Consider the following 20,163-nt stretch of genomic DNA (forward strand, 5'->3'; position numbering starts at 1 on the left):
ACTTAACTGAGTTTCATTGGAGAAATGATGGACAGAAACAGCTACACCCAAAGAAGGAATACTGGGAAATGAATGTGAACTATTTGCATTTTTGATTTTCTTCCCGAGTTATTTTTACCTTCTGAATCCAATTCTCCCTGTGCAGCGGGAGAACTGTTCGGTTCTGCAAATATGTATTGTATCTAGGATATACTGCAACATATTTAACATATATAGGACTGCTTGCCATCTTGGGGGGGGGAGGAGGGAGGGAGGGGAAAAAAACGAAACATAAGTGATTGCAAGGGATAATGTCGTGTAAAAATTATCCTGGCATGGATTCTGTCAATACAAAGTTATTACTAAATAAAATAAAATTTAAAAAAAAATAACAATAATCTAAAAAAAAAAAAAAAAAAAAAAAGGAAATACATCCAGCTTCTCTCCTTTACAAATAATGCTTGCTATTGGTTTTAGATAGGTTGTGCTTATTATTTTAAGGAAAGTTCCCTTTATCCCTATGCTCTCTGATGTCTTTAATAGGAATGAGTGCTGTATTTTGTCAAAAGCTTTTTTCTGCATCTATTGAGATTCTCATATGCTTTCTGTTGAGTTTCTTACTGATATTATCAATAATGGCAATAATTTTCTTGATACTGAAGCAGCCCTGCATTCCTGGTATAAATCCCACTTAGTCATAGTGTATTATCCTGCTGATAAGTTGTAATCTCTTTGTTAATATTTTATTTAATTTTTTTGTGTCAATATTCATTAGAGAGACTGTTGTATAATTTTCTTTCCCTGTTTTGGCTCTTTCTGGTTTAGATAGCAGTATCCTATTTGCATCATAGAAGAAATTGGTAGGACTTCTTGTCTATTTTTCAAAATAGTTTACATAATATTGGAATTAATTTTTCTTTAAATGTTTGGTAGAATTTTTTCTTAGGGAATTCATTGATGGTTTCTTCAATATCTTTAAAAAAAAAGATGGGATTATTTGAGTAATTTATTTCTTCTTCTCTTAATCTGGACAATTTATAGTTTTCCAAATATTCATGAATTTCAGATAGATTTTCAAACTTGCTGGCACACAGTTGGGCCAAATAGCTTCTAATTATGCTTTAATTTCTTTTTCATTGGTAGTAAGTTCACCCATTGCATTTTTTATGTTGTTAATTTCATTTTCTTTCCTTTTTATAATCAAATTAACCAAAGATTTATATAATTTTTACTGGTTATTTCATAAAAGCAACTCTTAGTTTTCTAATTAGTTCAACAGTTTTCTTAGTTCAAATTCTATTAATCTTTCCTTTGAGTTTCAGAATTTCTAATTTGATATTTAATTGGGGAGATTTAATTTTTTCCCCTACCTTTTTTAGCTACATGCCCAATTCATTGGTTTTCTCTTTCTCCATTTTATTCATACAACTTTTTAGAGATATAATTTTTTCCCCTAAGAACTGCTTTGGCTGCATCCCATAAATTTTGGTATATTGTTTCACTATTGTCATTCTCTTAGATGAAATCATTGTTGCTGTGAATTGTTCTTTGAACCACTTATTATTTAGAATTAGATTAATTTCCAATTTTTTTGTTTAAAAGTCTCTGATATTTTATTGAATTTAATTTTTATCATGTGATCTGAAAAATATATATTTATTTTCTGCTTTTCTGCATTTGATTGTGAGGTTTTTATAAATGCATGGTCAATTTTTGTGTAAGTGCCATGTATTGCTGAGAAAAATATGTATTCATTTCTTTCCCTATTCAGTTTTCTCCAGAGGTTATCATATCTAGGTTTTCTAGGATTCTATTAACCTGCTTAGTTTCTTTGTTGTTTATTTTGTGGTTAGATTTGTCCAATTCTGAAAGAGAAAGGAGGAGATCTCCCACTAATATAGTTTTCCTGTGTATTTCTTCTTGTATCTGGCTTAGTATCTTCTCTAAGAATTTAGATGTTCTTGCACATAGTGCATAAACATTTAATGTCATTATTATTCATAGTTTCTGTTCTTATCTCTTTTAATTGGATCTATTTTTACTTTTGGTTTATCTGAGATCAGAATTGCTACTTCTGCTTTTTTTGCTTCAATTGAAGCATAATAAATTTTGCTCCATTCTTTTATTCTTGTTATAAATCTATATATCTATATCTATATTTATACATACATACATACATACACACATATACACATATATCTGTTTCAAATGTGGTTTTGTAAACAACATATTGTAGAATTCTGTAATCTGCTCTGCTATTTACTTCCATTTTATGGGAGAGTTCATCCCATTCACATTCACAGTTATGATTACCAGTTCTCTATTTCACTCCATCCTATTTTTTCCCCTGTATAAACTTTTGCTATCTTTCCATCCAGTCACATTACAATAGTAATATATTGTTTTTTAACTCACCCCACTCTCTCTCTCTCTCTTTTTTATAATAACTTTTTATTGATAGAACTCATGCCAGAGTCATTTTTTACAGCATTATCCCTTACATTCACTTCTGTTCCGATTTTTCCCCTCCCTCTCTCCACCCCCCCCCCCAGATGGCAAGCAGTCCTTTACATGTTGAGTAGGTTACAGTATATCCTAGATACAATATATGTGTGCAGAACCGAACAGTTTTCTTGTTGCACAGGGAGAATTGAATTCAGAAGGTATAAATAACCCGGGAAGAAAAACAAAAATGCAAGCAGTTTATATTCATCTCCCAGTGTTCTTTCTTTGGGTGTAGTTGCTTCTGCCCATCTTTGATCACTTGAAACTGAATTAGCTCTCTTTATCGAAGAGATCCACTTCCATCAGAATACATCCTCAAACAGTATCATTGTTGAGGTATATAATGATCTCCTGGTTCTGCTCATTTCACTTAGCATCAGTTCATGTAAGTCTCACCAGTCCTCTCTGTATTCATCCTGCTGATCATTCCTTACAGAACAATAATATTCCATAACGTTCATATACCACAATTTACTCAACCATTCTCCAATTGATGGGCATCCATTCATTTTCCAGCTTCTAGCAACTACAAACAGGGCCGCCACAAACATTTTGGCACATACAGGTCCCTTTCCCTTCTTTAGTATTTTTTTGGGGGTATAAGCCCAGTAGAGACACTGCTGGATCAAAGGGTATGCACAGTTTGATAACTTTTTGAGCATAGGTCCAAATTGCTCTCCAGAATGGCTGGATGAACTCACCCCACTCTCTATCTGCCCTCCCTTCTATCCAGCCTCTCCCTTTTATTTCCTCTTTCTCCTCCTAGTTCTGTATAAGGTAAATATATATTTCTATAACCAACTGAATGATCAAGTTATTCCCTCTTTGAGCCAAAACTGATGATATTAAGCTTCAGATACCCTTCTCTTCTTTCCTACTATTGTAATACATCTTTTGTGGCTCTTCATGTGATCTGATTTTTTCTACTATACCTCCTCTTTTCTCTTCTCTCAGTGTAATTCTTTTTCTACTCCTTAATGTCTTTTTTTTTATATCATCACATCAGAGTCCATTCATATCCATATCTTTGATCCATGTATTCACCTTCTAACTGCTCCAATAACAGATACAATTTTTAAGAATTATAGATATCATTTGTAGGGATTTAAACAATTTAAATTTAAAGTAAAATATATTTCCTCCCATTGCCTTTCTATGTTTCTCTTGAGTCCTGTGTTTGAAGATCAAATTTTCTATTTAGTTCTGTTTTTTTTATAAAGATAATTTAAAATCTCTTATGTCATTGAAGAATCATCTCCCCTGAAAGATGATGCTCAGTGTAGGTAGATAGTTAACTTTTGATTGTATCCCAAGGTTTTTTGCCTTCAGGAGTATGACATTGCAGGCCCTCCAACCCTTTATTGTAGATATTGCCAGATTCTGAGAAATCCTGACTGTTGCTCCTTCATACTGGAATTGCTTTTGTCTGTCAGGTTATGATATTTTTTCCCTGGATTATAATTCTGGAATTTCACAACAATATTTTCTAGGTTGGGGTTTTTCCTAGATCTCTTTCTGGAGATGATCAATGGATTATTTCAATGAATATTTCCCTCTCTGTTTCAAATATGTCAGGGCAGTTTTCTTTGAAGATTTCTTGAAGAATGCTATCCAGGTTCTTTTTTGTTGTTGTTGTTTATGACCTTAAGGTAGAATAATAATTTTAAAATTGTCTCTCCTGCATCTAATTTCTAGGTCAGGTGTCTTTTCAATGGGGTACCTGTCATTATTTTTCTCATTTTTTCTTCTACTTTTCTTATTTGCCTTTTAAAATATTTTATTAGAACTTCCAAGAAGCCTCTTAGAGCTTGAGACCAATTCATGTCACTCTTTGAGATTTCCTCTGTGGATATTTTGTCCTCAATTGAGTTGGCATTTTGTTCTTCTGTGTCACCACGCTTTCTAGGGTTAATGTTCTTTACTATTTCTTGATCATTTTCTTTCATTTTCTTTTTGCATTTCTTTCTTTCTTTCTTTCTTTCTTTCTTTCTTTCTTTCTTTCTTTCTTTTTTCTTTCTTTCTTCTTTCTTTCTTTCTTTCTTTCTTTTTTTGTTACTTGGTGGAGCTCTGTTTCTGGGATAAAGGGGATGCTGTTCCAAGTTTCCTGTGGAGTTCTAAGTCTTGTCTTTGAACACAGAGAGCTTTTCTGTTTGTTTTTAACTCACAGCAGAAGGTAGCTTTACCTGCTCTTTCCAGAAAACAGCTTGGTTTCCCAGAATTTGTCTTCTTATCTAGTACAGGGGTTGACCCACTGGTCTCCTTTGCTACTGAGCCATTACACAAGGATCTTATTTGCTGAACTGCTATATTTAAGACCTTCTCATTGTCTTTCTCAGACTTTGTCTGAACTGGCCTGAATACCCCTTTCATCCCAGAGGGATTGACCTTTCTTGAAATCCTTCCAATCTAAATTGAGCTGGAGAGTGGTTTCATTCCATCAGACTGTTTAGAAGCTGCATTTTATGTGGTTTTCAAGGGAACATGGGAGCACTTCAGCAGCTTCTTGGCTTCACTCTGTCATCTTGGCTCTTCACCCAGAACTCCCAAAAAATTATTTCAAGAAAAACTTTGTTAATTCTAATTCCTTTAAAGTATATATTTTCTCTCTCTCTCCTTTTTCTGGGTCTTGGTTTCTTTTTGTCTCTTCCTTTGTGTGTGTTTTTCTGCCTCTGTTTTTTTTTTATGTCTATCTTTCTATAATTTTATATACATAAATACACATTATAATATACTACGTACCTTATTTGTGTATGCAATGTCTACATGTCTATTCCTTTTTTTACTTTATGTTTTTTACATAAGTTCTTAAAATTTGAGTTCATCAGAAGCTCTACTTTTATCTCTTTTGATATTTTCTCTTTCATCATTGGGATTACTTAGCACTATAGAGAAAAAATTTCATCTTTTCAAACTTCTATACAACCAGGGATATTCCTTTCCTAAAAATTTTGGGTAATAAAATTGTGTCTAGGTTTTAATTCTTTCTTTCTGTTCCCTTCCCTTTCCTTTCCTTTCTTTTACATTCACATTAATGGTAAAGGGCATCGCTACATATAGTATCCCTTTTCTTTGTAATCTAGAATTGCAAAATTAAATACATAGTCACATTCTGATAACTTTCATTTCCACATCACCACTTAATTATTCCCTATACCTTGCTACTACCTTTGAAGACCTGATTCCATTCTGAGATTCCAGAAGACAGGGAAGTAGTCTCAGACATTTAATGGCAATAAAACAAGTTGGCTCACGTGAAATCTTGTTCATTTCCATTCATTTCAAAAGTCTTTTGTGATAGAATGTGTCTGAGAGTAGACGAGAATATGGTGAATCCATGCAACACCCAAAGATTTTTTGATCTCCAGTGTTCTCTGGACAGAAAAGGGCTAGTGTAACTAGTTTCTCAGATTCCATCCTGAGGCTTAATCCCAGATCAAACTTGGCTCAACTGTTCATTTGAGCACCTCATTTTGAATATAGTGCTCAATTATTTTTGCTGTCATTATTGTCCTTGCTCTCTCTCCTCACCATATCATTCATGTCTCATTCATTGCTTCATCATCAGAGAAAGGTATTTATCCTCTAGATCTAACTCTAGATGATCCACTTCACTTCAGCTACCTTTTTTGTTCATCACATCAACATAAAAAATAAGTGTCCCTTTGAGGTATTCTTTGATTTAGGATTATTGAATATATTATTGACTTACAAATTAATGAAAAAAGAAAATTATTGCTCAAGATAGTAAAGCACAAGCAACAATGGTCTAAAATGACTCCTCTGATCTCCATTTCCTAAAGAGAAAGGGGGCAAGAGGATTTTGTTACTTGATATCTGGATGACCTAAAATATGTTATTTAACCTCTCTATATAACATTTTTCATCTGTAAAATGGACATAAGAATATTTGCACTATCAAATGCATAATTGAGTTACTGGTAATAGTGTGAAATACAAGCTTTGTAAATCTCAAAGTGTGATGTAAATATAAGCTGTTATTATAATTCTAACTCTGGCACTTTTAATTAATATGACTTAGTGCATGCATCTTCATCCACATACAGCCCAAGCTTTAGAACCTTGATATCCCCATTCATCAAGTATGTACAGTGTTTCCAACACTAATCTCACAGGGTTGTTGGATAGGATGCAGAAGCAATATATAAATATGAGTTTTCATCACTGCTAATATTTAATGCACAGAACACAAGACTTTACCAAAAGTCTAATAGACTGGAAGTTTGGATTGGAAGAAAAAAACAGGGGTATAGTGAAGAGAATATATTTTTAAAGGTTTAAAATAAACACAACAAATTAGCATTCTTTGTACTCATAGAGGACAGAGTGAAAAATATACTCAAACTGCATCAAGGGAAATTTACCCATTAGGAGAAATTTTCTGTTCTAACACAGATTATTAGGTATTGTGTAATACCTACCTCTTGAGACTCCTTAGGAAAAAAAATACAAGCATTTTTTAATTGTTTCATAAGCCAATTTCCTAATGTTACTCTAGGCTGCAGGAAACTATGATACAGATCAGAGGGATGAACTAGAGCATGGTCAAATATCCAATAGGTTAGGTGACATTTGTACCTTTTTATGGAATCCAGTCTTCCTAAATATCTGTTTCTTGCTTTCTTCGATGACTGCTTGAAAAGCAGAATGGAAATTCAAACATCCCTGGGCTACATGGATGTGTTAACATTAAAATGAGAATGGGAGCTGTGACATTTCATGAACATTGGCAGTCCAAACATAGAACCATCTTGTCTAACATTTGGGTGGGATTTCCCATCTATTTTTTATTCTTTTCAAGAGTCAGAATTAGTGAAGTAGGAGGAGAGATATAGACAGAATAAAAAGAATGAAAAAGAAAAGGTAAACAGAAGTGAAAAAAAATCTCCATCTGGTACCTCAACTGCTCTAAAATGTATCTTATTAACATTAGGCAAATTAAGAATAGAATAAAATATAGAATAAACATTTTCCAGCCTGATAAGCAAAGCTTTTTATCTCTCACTTCAGATGAGAGAGGTGCAAGGTGAATGTGAAGTCAGCAAGCCTACCTTGGTCTTTAATCATCTTCAGAATGAGAAAATATAGTTTTCTGGGATCTTTGACCCCATACCCAATAATATTTTAAAATTAATGAGCCAACAACTCAGGCCTAAGTAAAACCCCTGCAGTTTCCAAGGAAAGGTAAAACATACTCTATTTTTATACATTAAAAGAGGGGGAAACTTGATTTAGAGTGTCATAGGGGATAAAAAGTTATAAGGCTTGGATTCAAATCTGTCCCTAACACATTCTAGCTTCATGGCCATGAATAAACCATTTAAATTCTTGGTCTCCCAAGCAACTATCTAAAATGATTAAGTACAGAGAACTTGCTGATAGATATTGCTAAAGAGAATTTTCAAATGAAGCAGTGATCCTCCTTGCCAAGTTCAAGTCATAAATATAGATCCTTGATCCTGTTTTCTCCTCTCTTCTCCATCATATTGTCTCTGTGATCATCCTCTTTCTAACATTTAGTATCTCTCAATTTGTCTTCCTCATACTTAATTTTAAAAAAAGAACATCTTTTACTAGATTCTACTATCCCTGTTAATTATCATCTTCTCCCTCTTTCCCACTATTAGGCTAAATTGCTGAAAATAGGAATCAAGATTCAATACCTCTATTTCTTTGGTCCAACTATAGCAAGTTACTAGCTGATCTTCACACTGAACATTCTAATTCACATTTCTCTACCTTCTTTTGCACTACAGTAAAATAATCCACAAGTCTACACCAATGAGTTATTTTTTTTCTTTAAAAATCAAGATAATCTATTTTATTATGTTTTTGACAAATTTTTGTGTTATTTGGGATTTCATACTGACATGGCTGATACCATACCTGGAACACTCCCTTTACTTATCTCATTTTTAGAGAATCCCTAGTATTTTTCAAGACTCTGTTCAAAGATTATCTTTTCCAGTAATCCCACTGGCTACCACCTCTTACACTTAGGTAACCTTCCATATACCTGTATATATTGTCTTGATATAATTATATATGTATGCTTTCCCCTCTTTTTTGTATCTCCAATGCTTCACAGAGTTCCTGGAACATAGCATTCTAAAAGTGTGTTAATTGATTGATAGTTTGGTGTCCTCACCAAGCACTCCCTAAAAGAATAAAATCATCAGACTAGAACTACTCCTTAAAAATAAAACAAAAACAAAATAAACCAACAGCTAATAAAAACACTGTCACCTTTTAGTCATTAGATCACAGAAGATACACCTAGAAAGGTCTTGTAGGAAGATTTGACTTAAATGTCTTGACCAACTTTATCCAACTAGTATGGTAATCTTTTGTCTCTCCCTCCAGATCACTATGCATTTATGTTGATAGATACAAAAAAGAGGGAAACTTTTTTCTTTCTTGAAATAAACTTTACACACACACACCACACACACACACACACACACACACACACACACATATATATATATATCCTTGTCCTACATTCAGACCTCATCTAAAACTGCATTCCTCCTAAGATGTTTTCATGTATTTTTGTGAATTATTGTTGGAATACACGGGTATAAATGGTATAAACATTTTCCAACCTGATAAGCAACTGCTTATCAGTGACTGCTGGAGATCCAACACAGAATGGATCTCCTCTTGTGAGAGGATGACACAAGGAGAATGAAAGGCAGTTGCTATTCTCTGACCTCTCTGACTGAGAGGCCATTGTGTCGTCTGACTTCTCTCCTCTTTCCTCTGCCTCCAATTTATCTCATTCCCAGTCCGCAACACCTGTGTTAGCAAAGGCTGCCCTACAACTCCTTCAGATGTTATGATCCACAACTGTGGAGGCTTTCAGAGAATTGATCTGTCCCTTAACAAATTATAGCTTTTTGGTGTGAGTATAAAGACTCTATTATTGTTACTGTTCAGTTATTTCAGCTATGAATGACTGTTAATGATTTCTTTTGGCATTTTTGGTATAAATACTGAATAATTTGCCATTTCCTTCTCCAGCTCATTTCACAAATGAGGAAACTGAGACAAACAGGATTGAATGACATGCCCAGGGTCACACAGCTAGTAAGTGTCTAAACCTCTCAGATTTTTGTGATTCCAGTCCTAGCACTCTATCTGTGCTACCCAGATGCCCCTTGATAGAGTAAGGATTCTATCTCATCTCAACTTTGCATTTTTTCCCAATTTTGTGCACAGTGTCTTGCATGTGAGATTGATGAATTTGATCTCATTTCAAAAGTATCAGATACTACCATTAATGGCAAAGTTCCCTTCCTGGGCCATAGGATGACCTGAAAGAGGGAGGATTGCATTTGATTTGGAAATAAGGATAATCAAAAACATAGCTGGCTGGTAAAATTAAAGAAATATGTTCCTTAGATGCTGGAGGCTAGAGCAGCCAGTCAGATGGCTACACTTAGTCAAGGTCAAAGTTAAGGAATTAAGAGATTCATACTTGACTTTCCGTATTTTGAATGTTGTCTACTTGCAAGTGAATTGGATTTAAGTGAGATAGAGGCACGTAAAGTCATTACTCTCTCCTCCAAAATAATTAAAGTCCAATGGCCACAAAAAAGTCCATTGGTGATGCCCAGACTACTAGGTTCAGATTCAGGGGGGATTCAGGGAGTCAACTAAACCACATGTGATTATATGACTCATCTGTCTTCTTGGAAGGAGAGTCCATTTAATTTATCTATGGCTATGTCTTGGTCCCTACTTTTCACAGTATATATATATATATACACTACAGTATATATAAGGAAGGGAAAGGGAATCAGGATTCATTAAATACTTACTTTGTGGGAGACACTAAACTAAGTGCTTTTCAAATATTATTTCATTCAATCAAATGGTATGAATAAATTAATATCTGCAAAAGGTTTTGCACAGTTCCTGGCATATAATAAGCATTTAACAAATAATTGCCTTCTTCCATTTCTTCATCTTACATATAAATGTGTAAATTAATCTGAAACTATAATTTCTTTGATTTGGAAAACTCTCATCCCTGAAACAATAATTTATTGGTAAATTCTCTAGAAGGTCCCAATCCTTGGGGCAGGCACTCACATTCTCTACCTACTGCCAATCCAATATGTGGAATTTTGAAACCTGGTTTTGTCATGATGGTTTAGAGTTTAGAACTGTTTTATGGCAGAAAGCCTTCTAACTGGCTTTGAAACCAGAAGGCCTGATGGCTCAGGGGGCATGAAGCCATAAAAGAGTTTGCATATAAACTATTCAATATGTCCCTTTAACTGACTTTATTTTGCTTTTTATTCCTGCCAGGGAGAACTGCAGTTAGTCACCTGTTGGGGAGGTAAGAGGAGCTAGGTGCTTTTTCTCCATTCCTCAGTCACCAACCTAAGTACCTGGAGTATATGTGTGTGTGTGTGTGTGTGTGTGTGTGTGTGCATGTATGTGTGTGTGTGTGTGTGTGTGTGTGTGCCTATTAGGGGGTGTATTTTTTTCCCTAATTTTAAGTAATTGGGAAAGTGAATCTCCAGAGATAGACTTGACCAGGTCGCAAACATAAAAGCTTTGAAAGGCCAAAGGGATCATCAGAGATGTCAGAACCTAAGGCAAATAACAGAGTCAGCTGGATTCAGGCATAGCAATAGCTGAATACAATAAGGATCTAGCCTAGTTGAATAAGGAAAAAGTAATTTATAGGCAACCTGCCCAGAAGTTAATTTGGTTTGGATATTGTGAGGTACAACAATTAATCCTAAGGCCACAAGCCACAAGGTACCTGTCTCAAAAGGATTTTCCTTTTTTTGGAAGTTTGCTCCCAGTGAGTTCTCAACTTAGAGAAATGATAATAATAACAACAAAAGCAGCAACAGCAGCAGCAGCAACAACAACAACAACGATAATGATAATAATAATAAGACAGGGAATTTTCAGGATCTTTCATTAAGGGAATCCATTTATTTGACTTAGAACATACACACACACACACACACACACACACACACACACACACACACACACACACACTTTATGCCTTTTTAATCTACAACCCTGAACTTTAGTACTGAATGAGGAAAGGTTTTTTTCTTACCTTATGGGATTATCCATCCGTGACACTGTAAGGAAGGCAGCAAGATTTGCCGTATAAGATGAACAGACAATTAAGGTGAAAAGCCACCAGCTCCCCATTACAATGCGCATGGCCATGGAGTTTGTAGGTGATTCTCCCCCTAAAAGAAGCAGAGAATGTGAAGAGGCTTGGTGGCTCCCTTCCCCAATCACCATTCAAAGATCACTATCATCTTTATTTCCATCAATGACATTGGTAATCAATCAGAGCTGCCTTTTGGCTTGTTTCTCATTTTGTCCTTATCCAAATGAAAAAAGGACACCCATGAAAACCACTGGAAACTCAGGGATCCACTATGAAGGTTCCAAGACACAGTCTTACCAGTATTAACAGTCAAGTAACACAAAACTTGTCAAAACTTAAAGCAGACTGCCTTTGATTTTTTAAAAATGACTTCATTGGTAGTCTTATACATTATTTCTATGTGATATAAAACCTTCAAGGCCCCAAGCTATGATTTGGGATTTTTCCAATTTTCAATTTACATTTCATGTTCAGGAAAAAAATATATAAATATGACATTACTTCCCAACCATGGATCCTTGTGCTTTTTTTTTTCTTTTCAGCCTTCAAAAAACATGATGGCATGATGTGCCATGCCATGTTTTTTTTTTTTATTATTAATATCCTAGCTTCCCTTGATGAATCTTTTTTAGAATGTTCTGAGAATTATTATGTTTGACTTTTAGTCAAAGGCTGCCCCTATGAGTCCAATTATTTCTCCTAGGTCCCTTAGGTGGTTGCTTAAGAAGGCTCTCAGGGGCTTATTGCTTTTCTCCAGCCCACCAGGCTTTTGTGAGGCGAGAATCAAGGCCAAAAATCACATTAGGAGCTATGTGAATTTGTAGTTTGCAGCCAAAATTTGACAATTCCATAACATCACAGAATGCTGCCCGAAAAGCTATGAAAATGCATAAGCACTAATCACCTCAAGAATGCTTGGGTTCCTGTTTGGATCCTTGCTAAATAATCTCAGTGTTTTCCCTTCCACATAAATTTCTTTAAATTAAGCAGAAAGTCAGTTTTCATTTGACAACATTTTGTACAAAATGATCCACCAAGATAAAATCAAATAAAAAATGAAAGCAAACCCAATTTTTTTTCTAAGTTAATTCTAATTAAAGTGAAGAAGTAGAATGTAAAGTTTAGTCTGATATCATTTTATTCATTTCTAGGAAGAACTGAAACTGAAAGAATTCTATAAGTCCTTAGTAATGATATAGAACTGGATAAGTTATTTTAAACCTTTATTTCTCTCTCTTTTTCTTTTTCTCTCTCTCTTTTTCTTTGTTTCTTTTCTTCTTTCCTTCTCTCTCTCTCTCCTTTTTGTCTGTCTGTCTGTCTGTTTCTCTCTCTCTTTCTCTCTCTCTTCCCCTTTCCTTCTTTTCTTTCTCCCTTTCTTCCTTCTTCCCTTCCTTTCTCCCTTCCTTCTTTCCTTCCTTTCTTCCTTTCAAGAGACCTGAATAAAGATCTACAACATACCTTGCTGTACAAAGGCTCCATAGACAATCCATATGGCACTGTGAAGGGTGGAGGATGCTGATGGACTAGATTGTGAAGAGTTCTGCAATCTGACGGCCTGTATCCGGTTCAATACAAATATCAAGACACCAACCACGGGGATGGCTGCTGCAATGCAGGCCCAAACAGCGAAGTCAAAAGGAGCAAAGAGGGAGAAAATGTTGATTTTTTCTTCTGGCTTCTTGATAAGAATCCCCACTGAGTAATCCATGTACCGTTTGCTGAAGTCTACGACACTCTCCCGCTCTGGTGTGATAGTGATGGCTGAGATCGCCATGTCTGCTTTCTGAAAAACAAAGTTAAGCATCTTATCTGTTTTTGAAGGTCCCTATGTTTCACAGAAAGAATGGCTATTTTACATAAAGAGCGGATACCCATGTTTATCATCAGTCTCCTGTACCCCAAAGTATATTTGTTTGTACTGTATTGTTTTATTCAAAATCATTCTCCACATTTCCTTCGGGAACTGTCTTCCACTAAATCAGCTGCATTTTATTCATTTTCACTCACAACTATAGTCAGGGTTTGTGGCTGGAACCACCAAAAAGGTCAAATCATTTACTATGACCACACTGATACTTACTCTGTATAGTCTACCATATCCCTTATATGGTAATTCAATCATCTCTGGGGAAAATCTTAATACCAGATTTGCCTATATACAAGTCAATTCTACTCTGTTCCTTACCTTTTCAACCTGCTCATTCCTTTAGAAATCCCAGATTTAATTCATAGAATCTAAGACTTGAAAAGTACTTTAGGAGTCAGACAACACAACTTTTAAATAAAAAACAAAAAGCGGACTTCCGGTTAAGATGGCGGAGAAGAGGCTCACAGTTGCATAAGCTCCGCGCTTTCTCTCACTATCCACTTCATTACAAGCCTCTGAATCAATGCTTGACTGAAAAAAACCCACAAATAGTTACCAAGAGAAGCCATCCTTGAGATCCGCCAAGAAAGGTCTGTCTTTACTGGAGGGCTGGGGCGGTTTTAGATCGGGCGCAGGCGGCGGGCAGCGGCAGTGAGGGCGCAGGAGCAGACTGGAGAGGGGGTGGAGAGTGATCGCAGCCGTCTCTGCGGGGAGAGCTTCGCTACAGGTTTGGAACCTGCAGCAAGTCAGCAGCCCAGCAGAGAAGCTAAAAACACCGGGGCTGAAGAATACAACCCCAAACAGCTGGAGTCTCTCAGGACCTGGCCGCCCCCCTTCCCCCCCCCTCAGTGACTCAGCACGCTTTGGGATCTCAGAGCGCAGGCGCAGCACAGTCCTGCTAGTGCCTCACTGCTGCCCCCTGCAGTCTGTAGAGGAAGCTCGATAACACACCCAGCCCCCCCCCCAAAGAAAGACTCCAGTTTTTTCTGTTTTTCTTTGGTAGTTTGTCTCTGATTAATAGACAGAATGAGCAAGAAGCTGAAGAGGACTTTAACCCTTGACAGCTTCTACACAGATAGAGAGCAGACTCTAAATCCTGAGGAGACTAAAAACAGGCAGTCCCCAGGTGATTCCCCAAAGGAGGAGATCATCTGTTCCTCAGCACAGATGAACCTCATAGAAGTGATTAAAAAGGCTCTCACAAGGGAGCTAGAAGAAAAATGGGGAAAGCAGAGTGAGGCTTGGCAAAAGGAGAAGGAAGCTTGGGAAAAGGAGAGGGAGGCTTGGCAAAAGAGCCTGGAGAATTCAGTTAAAGAGAGAGTGGATAAAGAAGTAAAATCCTTGAAAAATAGGATTAGTGAACTGGAAACAGAAAACAGCTCTCTAAAAAACAAAATTGGCGAAATGGAAAAAAATTCCACAGAACAAAAGAACTCAATTGGACAATTAGAGAAAGATTTTAAAAAAGTGAGTGAAGAGAATACTTCACTGAAAATCAGAATTGAACAAGTGGAATTGAATGACTCGAGGAGACAAGAAGAATCAGTCAAGCAAATCCAAAAAAATCAAACAATGGAGAAAAATGTGAAATACCTTCTGGGGAAGACAACAGACCTGGAAAACAGATCCAGGAGAGACAATCTGAGAATCATTGGACTCCCAGAAAAACATGATGAAAAAAAGAGCCTGGACACTGTCTTCCAGGAAATTATCAAAGAGAACTGCCCAGAAGTCATAGGAACAGAGGAAAAAATAAACATTGAAAGGATTCATCGATCACCCACTGAAAGGGATCCTAAAATCAAAACACCAAGGAATATAGTGGCCAAATGCCAGAACCCTCAGATGAAAGAAAAAATATTGCAAGCGGCTAGAAAAACCCAATTCAAGTATCAAGGAGCCACAATAAGGATCACCCAGGATCTGGCAGCATCCACATTAAAAGATCGAAGGGCCTGGAATATGATATTCCGAAAGGCTAAGGAACTTGGTATGCAACCAAAAATAACTTACCCAGCGAGAATGAGCATCTTTTTCCAGGGAAGAAGATGGACATTCAACGAAGTAAGCGAATTTCATCTATTTCTGATGAAAAAACCAGAACTTAACAAAAAGTTTGATCTACAAATATAGAACTCAAGAGAAATCTAAAAAGGTAAAGATTAATCTTGGGAACTATATTTTGACTATATAGATGTATAAAGAATACATGTATATCTTGTTCTAGAAATTGATGTGGAAAGGACATTGTACCAGAAAAAGGGTAAAGTGGGGGTAGTACATTTCATGAAGAGGCATAGGAAACCTATTATATCTGAGAGAAAGAATGGAGGGGGATGAATATAGTGGGTATCTTACTGCCTTCAGAATTGGCTTTAAGTGAAAAATCTTAAGACATATTCAATCTATGGTGAAACTTCTCCCATCTCATTGAAAAGTGAGAAGGGAAAAGTGGAAAGGGAAGGAATAAGCTAAGCGGAAGGGAATACGGGAACTGGGAGGGAAAGGGGTAAGATAGGGGGAGGAACTCTAAGGCGGGGAGAGGGACACTAAAAAGGGAGGGCTGTGAGAAGCAAGGGGTGCTCACAAGCTTAATACTTGGAAGGGGGGGAAAGGGGAAAGAAGGGAGGAAAGCATAAACCGGGGTTAACAAGATGGCAAGTAATACAGAATTGGTCATTCTAACCATAAACGTGAACGGGGTAAACTCCCCCATAAAGAGGAAGCGGCTAGCAGAATGGATTAAAAGCCAGAATCCTACAATATGTTGCTTACAGGAAACACACCTGAAGCGGGGAGATACATGCAGGTTAAAGGTAAAAGGTTAGAGCAAAATCTACTATGCTTCAGGTGAAGTCAAAAAAGCAGGGGCAGCCATCCTGATCTCAGATCAAGCTAAAGCAAAAATTGACCTAATTAAAAGAGATAAGGAAGGACACTATATCTTGCTAAAGGGTAGCATGGATAATGAAGCACTATCTATATTAAACATATATGCACCAAGTGGGGTAGCATCTAAATTCTTAAAAGAGAAACTAAGAGAGCTGCAAGAAGAAATAGACAGTAAAACTATAATAGTGGGAGATCTTAACCTTGCACTCTCAGAATTAGATAAATCAAACCAGAAAATAAATAAGAAAGAAGTCAAAGAGGTAAACAGAATACTAGAAAAGCTAGATATGATAGATCTCTGGAGAAAATGTAATGGAGACAGAAAGGAATACACTTTCTTTTCAGCAGTTCATGGAACCTATACAAAAATTGACCATATATTAGGACATAAAAACCTCAAACTCAAATGTAGTAAGGCAGAAATAGTAAATGCATCCTTTTCAGACCACGATGCAATGAAAATTACATTCAACAAAAAAGCAGGGGGAAGTAGACCAAAAAATAATTGGAAACTAAATAATCTCATACTAAAGAATGATTGGGTGAAACAGCAAATCATAGACATAATTAATAACTTCACCCAAGAAAACGATAATAATGAGACATCATACCAAAATGTATGGGATGCAGCCAAAGCGGTAATAAGGGGAAATTTCATATCTCTAGAGGCCTATTTGTATAAAATAGAGAAAGAGAAGGTCAATGAATTGGGTTTGCAATTAAAAATGCTAGAAAAGGAACAAATTAAAAACCCCCAGTCAAACACTAAACTTGAAATTCTAAAAGTAAAAGGTGAGATCAATAAAATTGAAAGTAAAAAAACTATTGAATTGATTAATAAAACTAAGAGTTGGTTCTATGAAAAAACCAACAAAATAGACAAACCCTTAGTAAATCTGATTAAAAAAAGGAAAGAGGAAAATCAAATTGTTAGTCTTAAAAATGAAAAGGGAGAACTCACCACTAACGAAGAGGAAATTAGAGCAATAATTAGGAGTTACTTTGCCCAACTTTATGCCAATAAATTCGACAACTTAAATGAAATAGAAAAATACCTCCAAAAATACAGCTTGCCCAAACTAACAGAGGAAGAAGTAAATATCCTAAACAGTCCCATCTCAGAAAAAGAAATAGAACAAACTATCAATCAACTCCCTAAGAAAAAATCCCCAGGACCAGATGGATTTACATGTGAATTCTACCAAACATTTAAAGAACAATTAACTCCAATGTTATATAAACTATTTGAAAAAATAGGGATTGAAGGAGTCCTACCAAACTCCTTTTATGACACAGATATGGTACTGATACCTAAACCAGGTAGGCTGAAAACAGAGAAAGAAAATTATAGACCAATCTCCCTAATGAATATTGATGCTAAAATCTTAAATAAAATATTAGCAAAAAGATTACAGAAAATTGTCACCAGGATAATACACTATGACCAAGTAGGATTTATACCAGGAATGCAGGGCTGGTTCAATATTAGGAAAACTATTAGCATAATTGACTATATCAATAACCAAACAAACAAAAACCACATGATCATCTCAATAGATGCAGAAAAAGCATTTGATAAAATCCAACATCCATTCCTAATAAAAACACTTGAGAGCATAGGAATAAATGGACTTTTCCTTAAAATAGTCAGGAGCATATATTTAAAACCATCAGTAAGCATCATATGCAATGGGGAAAAACTGGAACCTTTCCCAGTAAGATCTGGAGTGAAGCAAGGTTGCCCACTATCACCATTATTATTTAATATCGTATTAGAAACACTAGCCTCGGCAATAAGAGTCGAGAAAGATATAAAAGGAATTAGAGTAGGCAATGAGGAAACCAAACTATCACTCTTTGCAGATGATATGATGGTATACCTAGAGAACCCCAGAGATTCTACCAAAAAGCTATTGGAAATAATTCATAATTTTAGCAAAGTAGCTGGCTACAAAATAAATCCCCATAAATCCTCAGCATTTTTATACATCACCAACAAAACCCAACAGCAAGAGATACAAAGAGAAATTCCATTCAGAATAACTGTTGATACCATAAAATATTTGGGAATCTATCTACCAAAGGAAAGTCAGGAATTATATGAGCAAAATTATAAAAAAGTCTCCACACAAATAAAGTCAGACTTAAATAATTGGAAAAATATTAAGTGCTCTTGGATCGGCCGAGCGAACATAATAAAGATGACAATACTCCCTAAACTAATCTATTTATTTAGTGCTATACCAATCAGACTTCCAAGAAAATATTTTATTGATCTAGAAAAAATAACAACAAAATTCATATGGAACAATAAAAAGTCGAGAATCTCAAGGGAATTAATGAAAAAAAAATCAAATGAAGGTGGCCTAGCTGTACCTGATCTAAAATTATATTATAAAGCAGCAGTCACCAAAACCATTTGGTATTGGCTAAGAAATAGATTAGTGGATCAGTGGAAAAGGCTAGGCTCACAAGACAGAATAGTCAATTATAGCAATCTAGTGTTTGACAAACCCAAAGCCCCTAACTTCTGGGAAAAGAATTCATTATTTGATAAAAACTGCTGGGATAATTGGAAATTAGTATGGCAGAAATTAGGCATGGACCCACACTTAACACCATATACCAAGATAAGATCAAAATGGGTCTATGACCTAGGCATAAAGAACGAGACTATAAATAAATTAGAGGAACATAGAATAGTTTATCTCTCAGACTTGTGGAGGAGAAAGAAATTTGTGACCAAAGATGAACTAGAGACCATTACTGATCACAGAATAGAAAATTTCGATTACATCAAATTAAAAAGCCTTTGTACAAATAAAACTAATGCAAACAAGATTAGAAGGGAAGCAACAAACTGGGAAAACATTTTCACAGTTAAAGGTTCTGATAAAGGCCTCATTTCCAAAATATATAGAGAACTGACTCAAATTTATAAGAAATCAAGCCATTCTCCAATTGATAAATGGTCAAAGGATATGAACAGACAATTTTCAGAGGATGAGATTGAAACTATTACCACTCATATGAAAGAGTGTTCCAAATCATTATTGATCAGAGAAATGCAAATTAAGACAACTCTGAGATACCACTACACACCTGTCAGATTGGCTAAGATGACAGGAAAAAATAATGATGAATGTTGGAGGGGATGCGGGAAAACTGGGACACTAATGCATTGTTGGTGGAGTTGTGAACGAATCCAACCATTCTGGAGAGCAATCTGGAATTATGCCCAAAAAATTATCAAATTGTGCATACCCTTTGATCCAGCAGTGTTTCTATTGGGCTTATATCCCAAAGAAATACTAAAGAAGGGAAAGGGACCTGTATGTGCCAAAATGTTTGTAGCAGCCCTGTTGGTATTGGCTAAGAAATAGATTAGTGGATCAGTGGAAAAGGCTAGGCTCACAAGACAGAATAGTCAATTATAGCAATCTAGTGTTTGACAAACCCAAAGCCCCTAACTTCTGGGAAAAGAATTCATTATTTGATAAAAACTGCTGGGATAATTGGAAATTAGTATGGCAGAAATTAGGCATGGACCCACACTTAACACCATATACCAAGATAAGATCAAAATGGGTCTATGACCTAGGCATAAAGAACGAGATTATAAATAAATTAGAGGAACATAGAATAGTTTATCTCTCAGACTTGTGGAGGAGAAAGAAATTTGTGACCAAAGATGAACTAGAGACCATTACTGATCACAGAATAGAAAATTTCGATTACATCAAATTAA

The 20,163-nt window shown here is 35.7% G+C and overlaps 1 protein-coding gene across 3 annotated transcripts in view; it reads right to left on the reverse strand.

Annotated features, from left to right (window-relative positions):
• Positions 1-20,163, reverse strand: part of GRID1 (glutamate ionotropic receptor delta type subunit 1) — a 1,107,390-nt gene that overhangs the window by 126,797 nt on the left and 960,430 nt on the right. For all 3 annotated transcript variants that reach the window (XM_051982367.1, XM_051982369.1, XM_051982368.1), the window contains exons 11-12: positions 13,115-13,439; positions 11,594-11,732 (exon numbers count right to left, since the gene is read on the reverse strand). In XM_051982367.1, the coding sequence (XP_051838327.1) occupies positions 11,594-11,732; positions 13,115-13,439 (464 nt within the window). The remainder of the gene's footprint in view (positions 1-11,593; positions 11,733-13,114; positions 13,440-20,163) is intronic.

The sequence above is a fragment of the Antechinus flavipes genome, chromosome 2 (genome assembly GCF_016432865.1).
Source record: "Antechinus flavipes isolate AdamAnt ecotype Samford, QLD, Australia chromosome 2, AdamAnt_v2, whole genome shotgun sequence".
Classification (NCBI taxonomy): domain Eukaryota; kingdom Metazoa; phylum Chordata; class Mammalia; order Dasyuromorphia; family Dasyuridae; genus Antechinus; species Antechinus flavipes.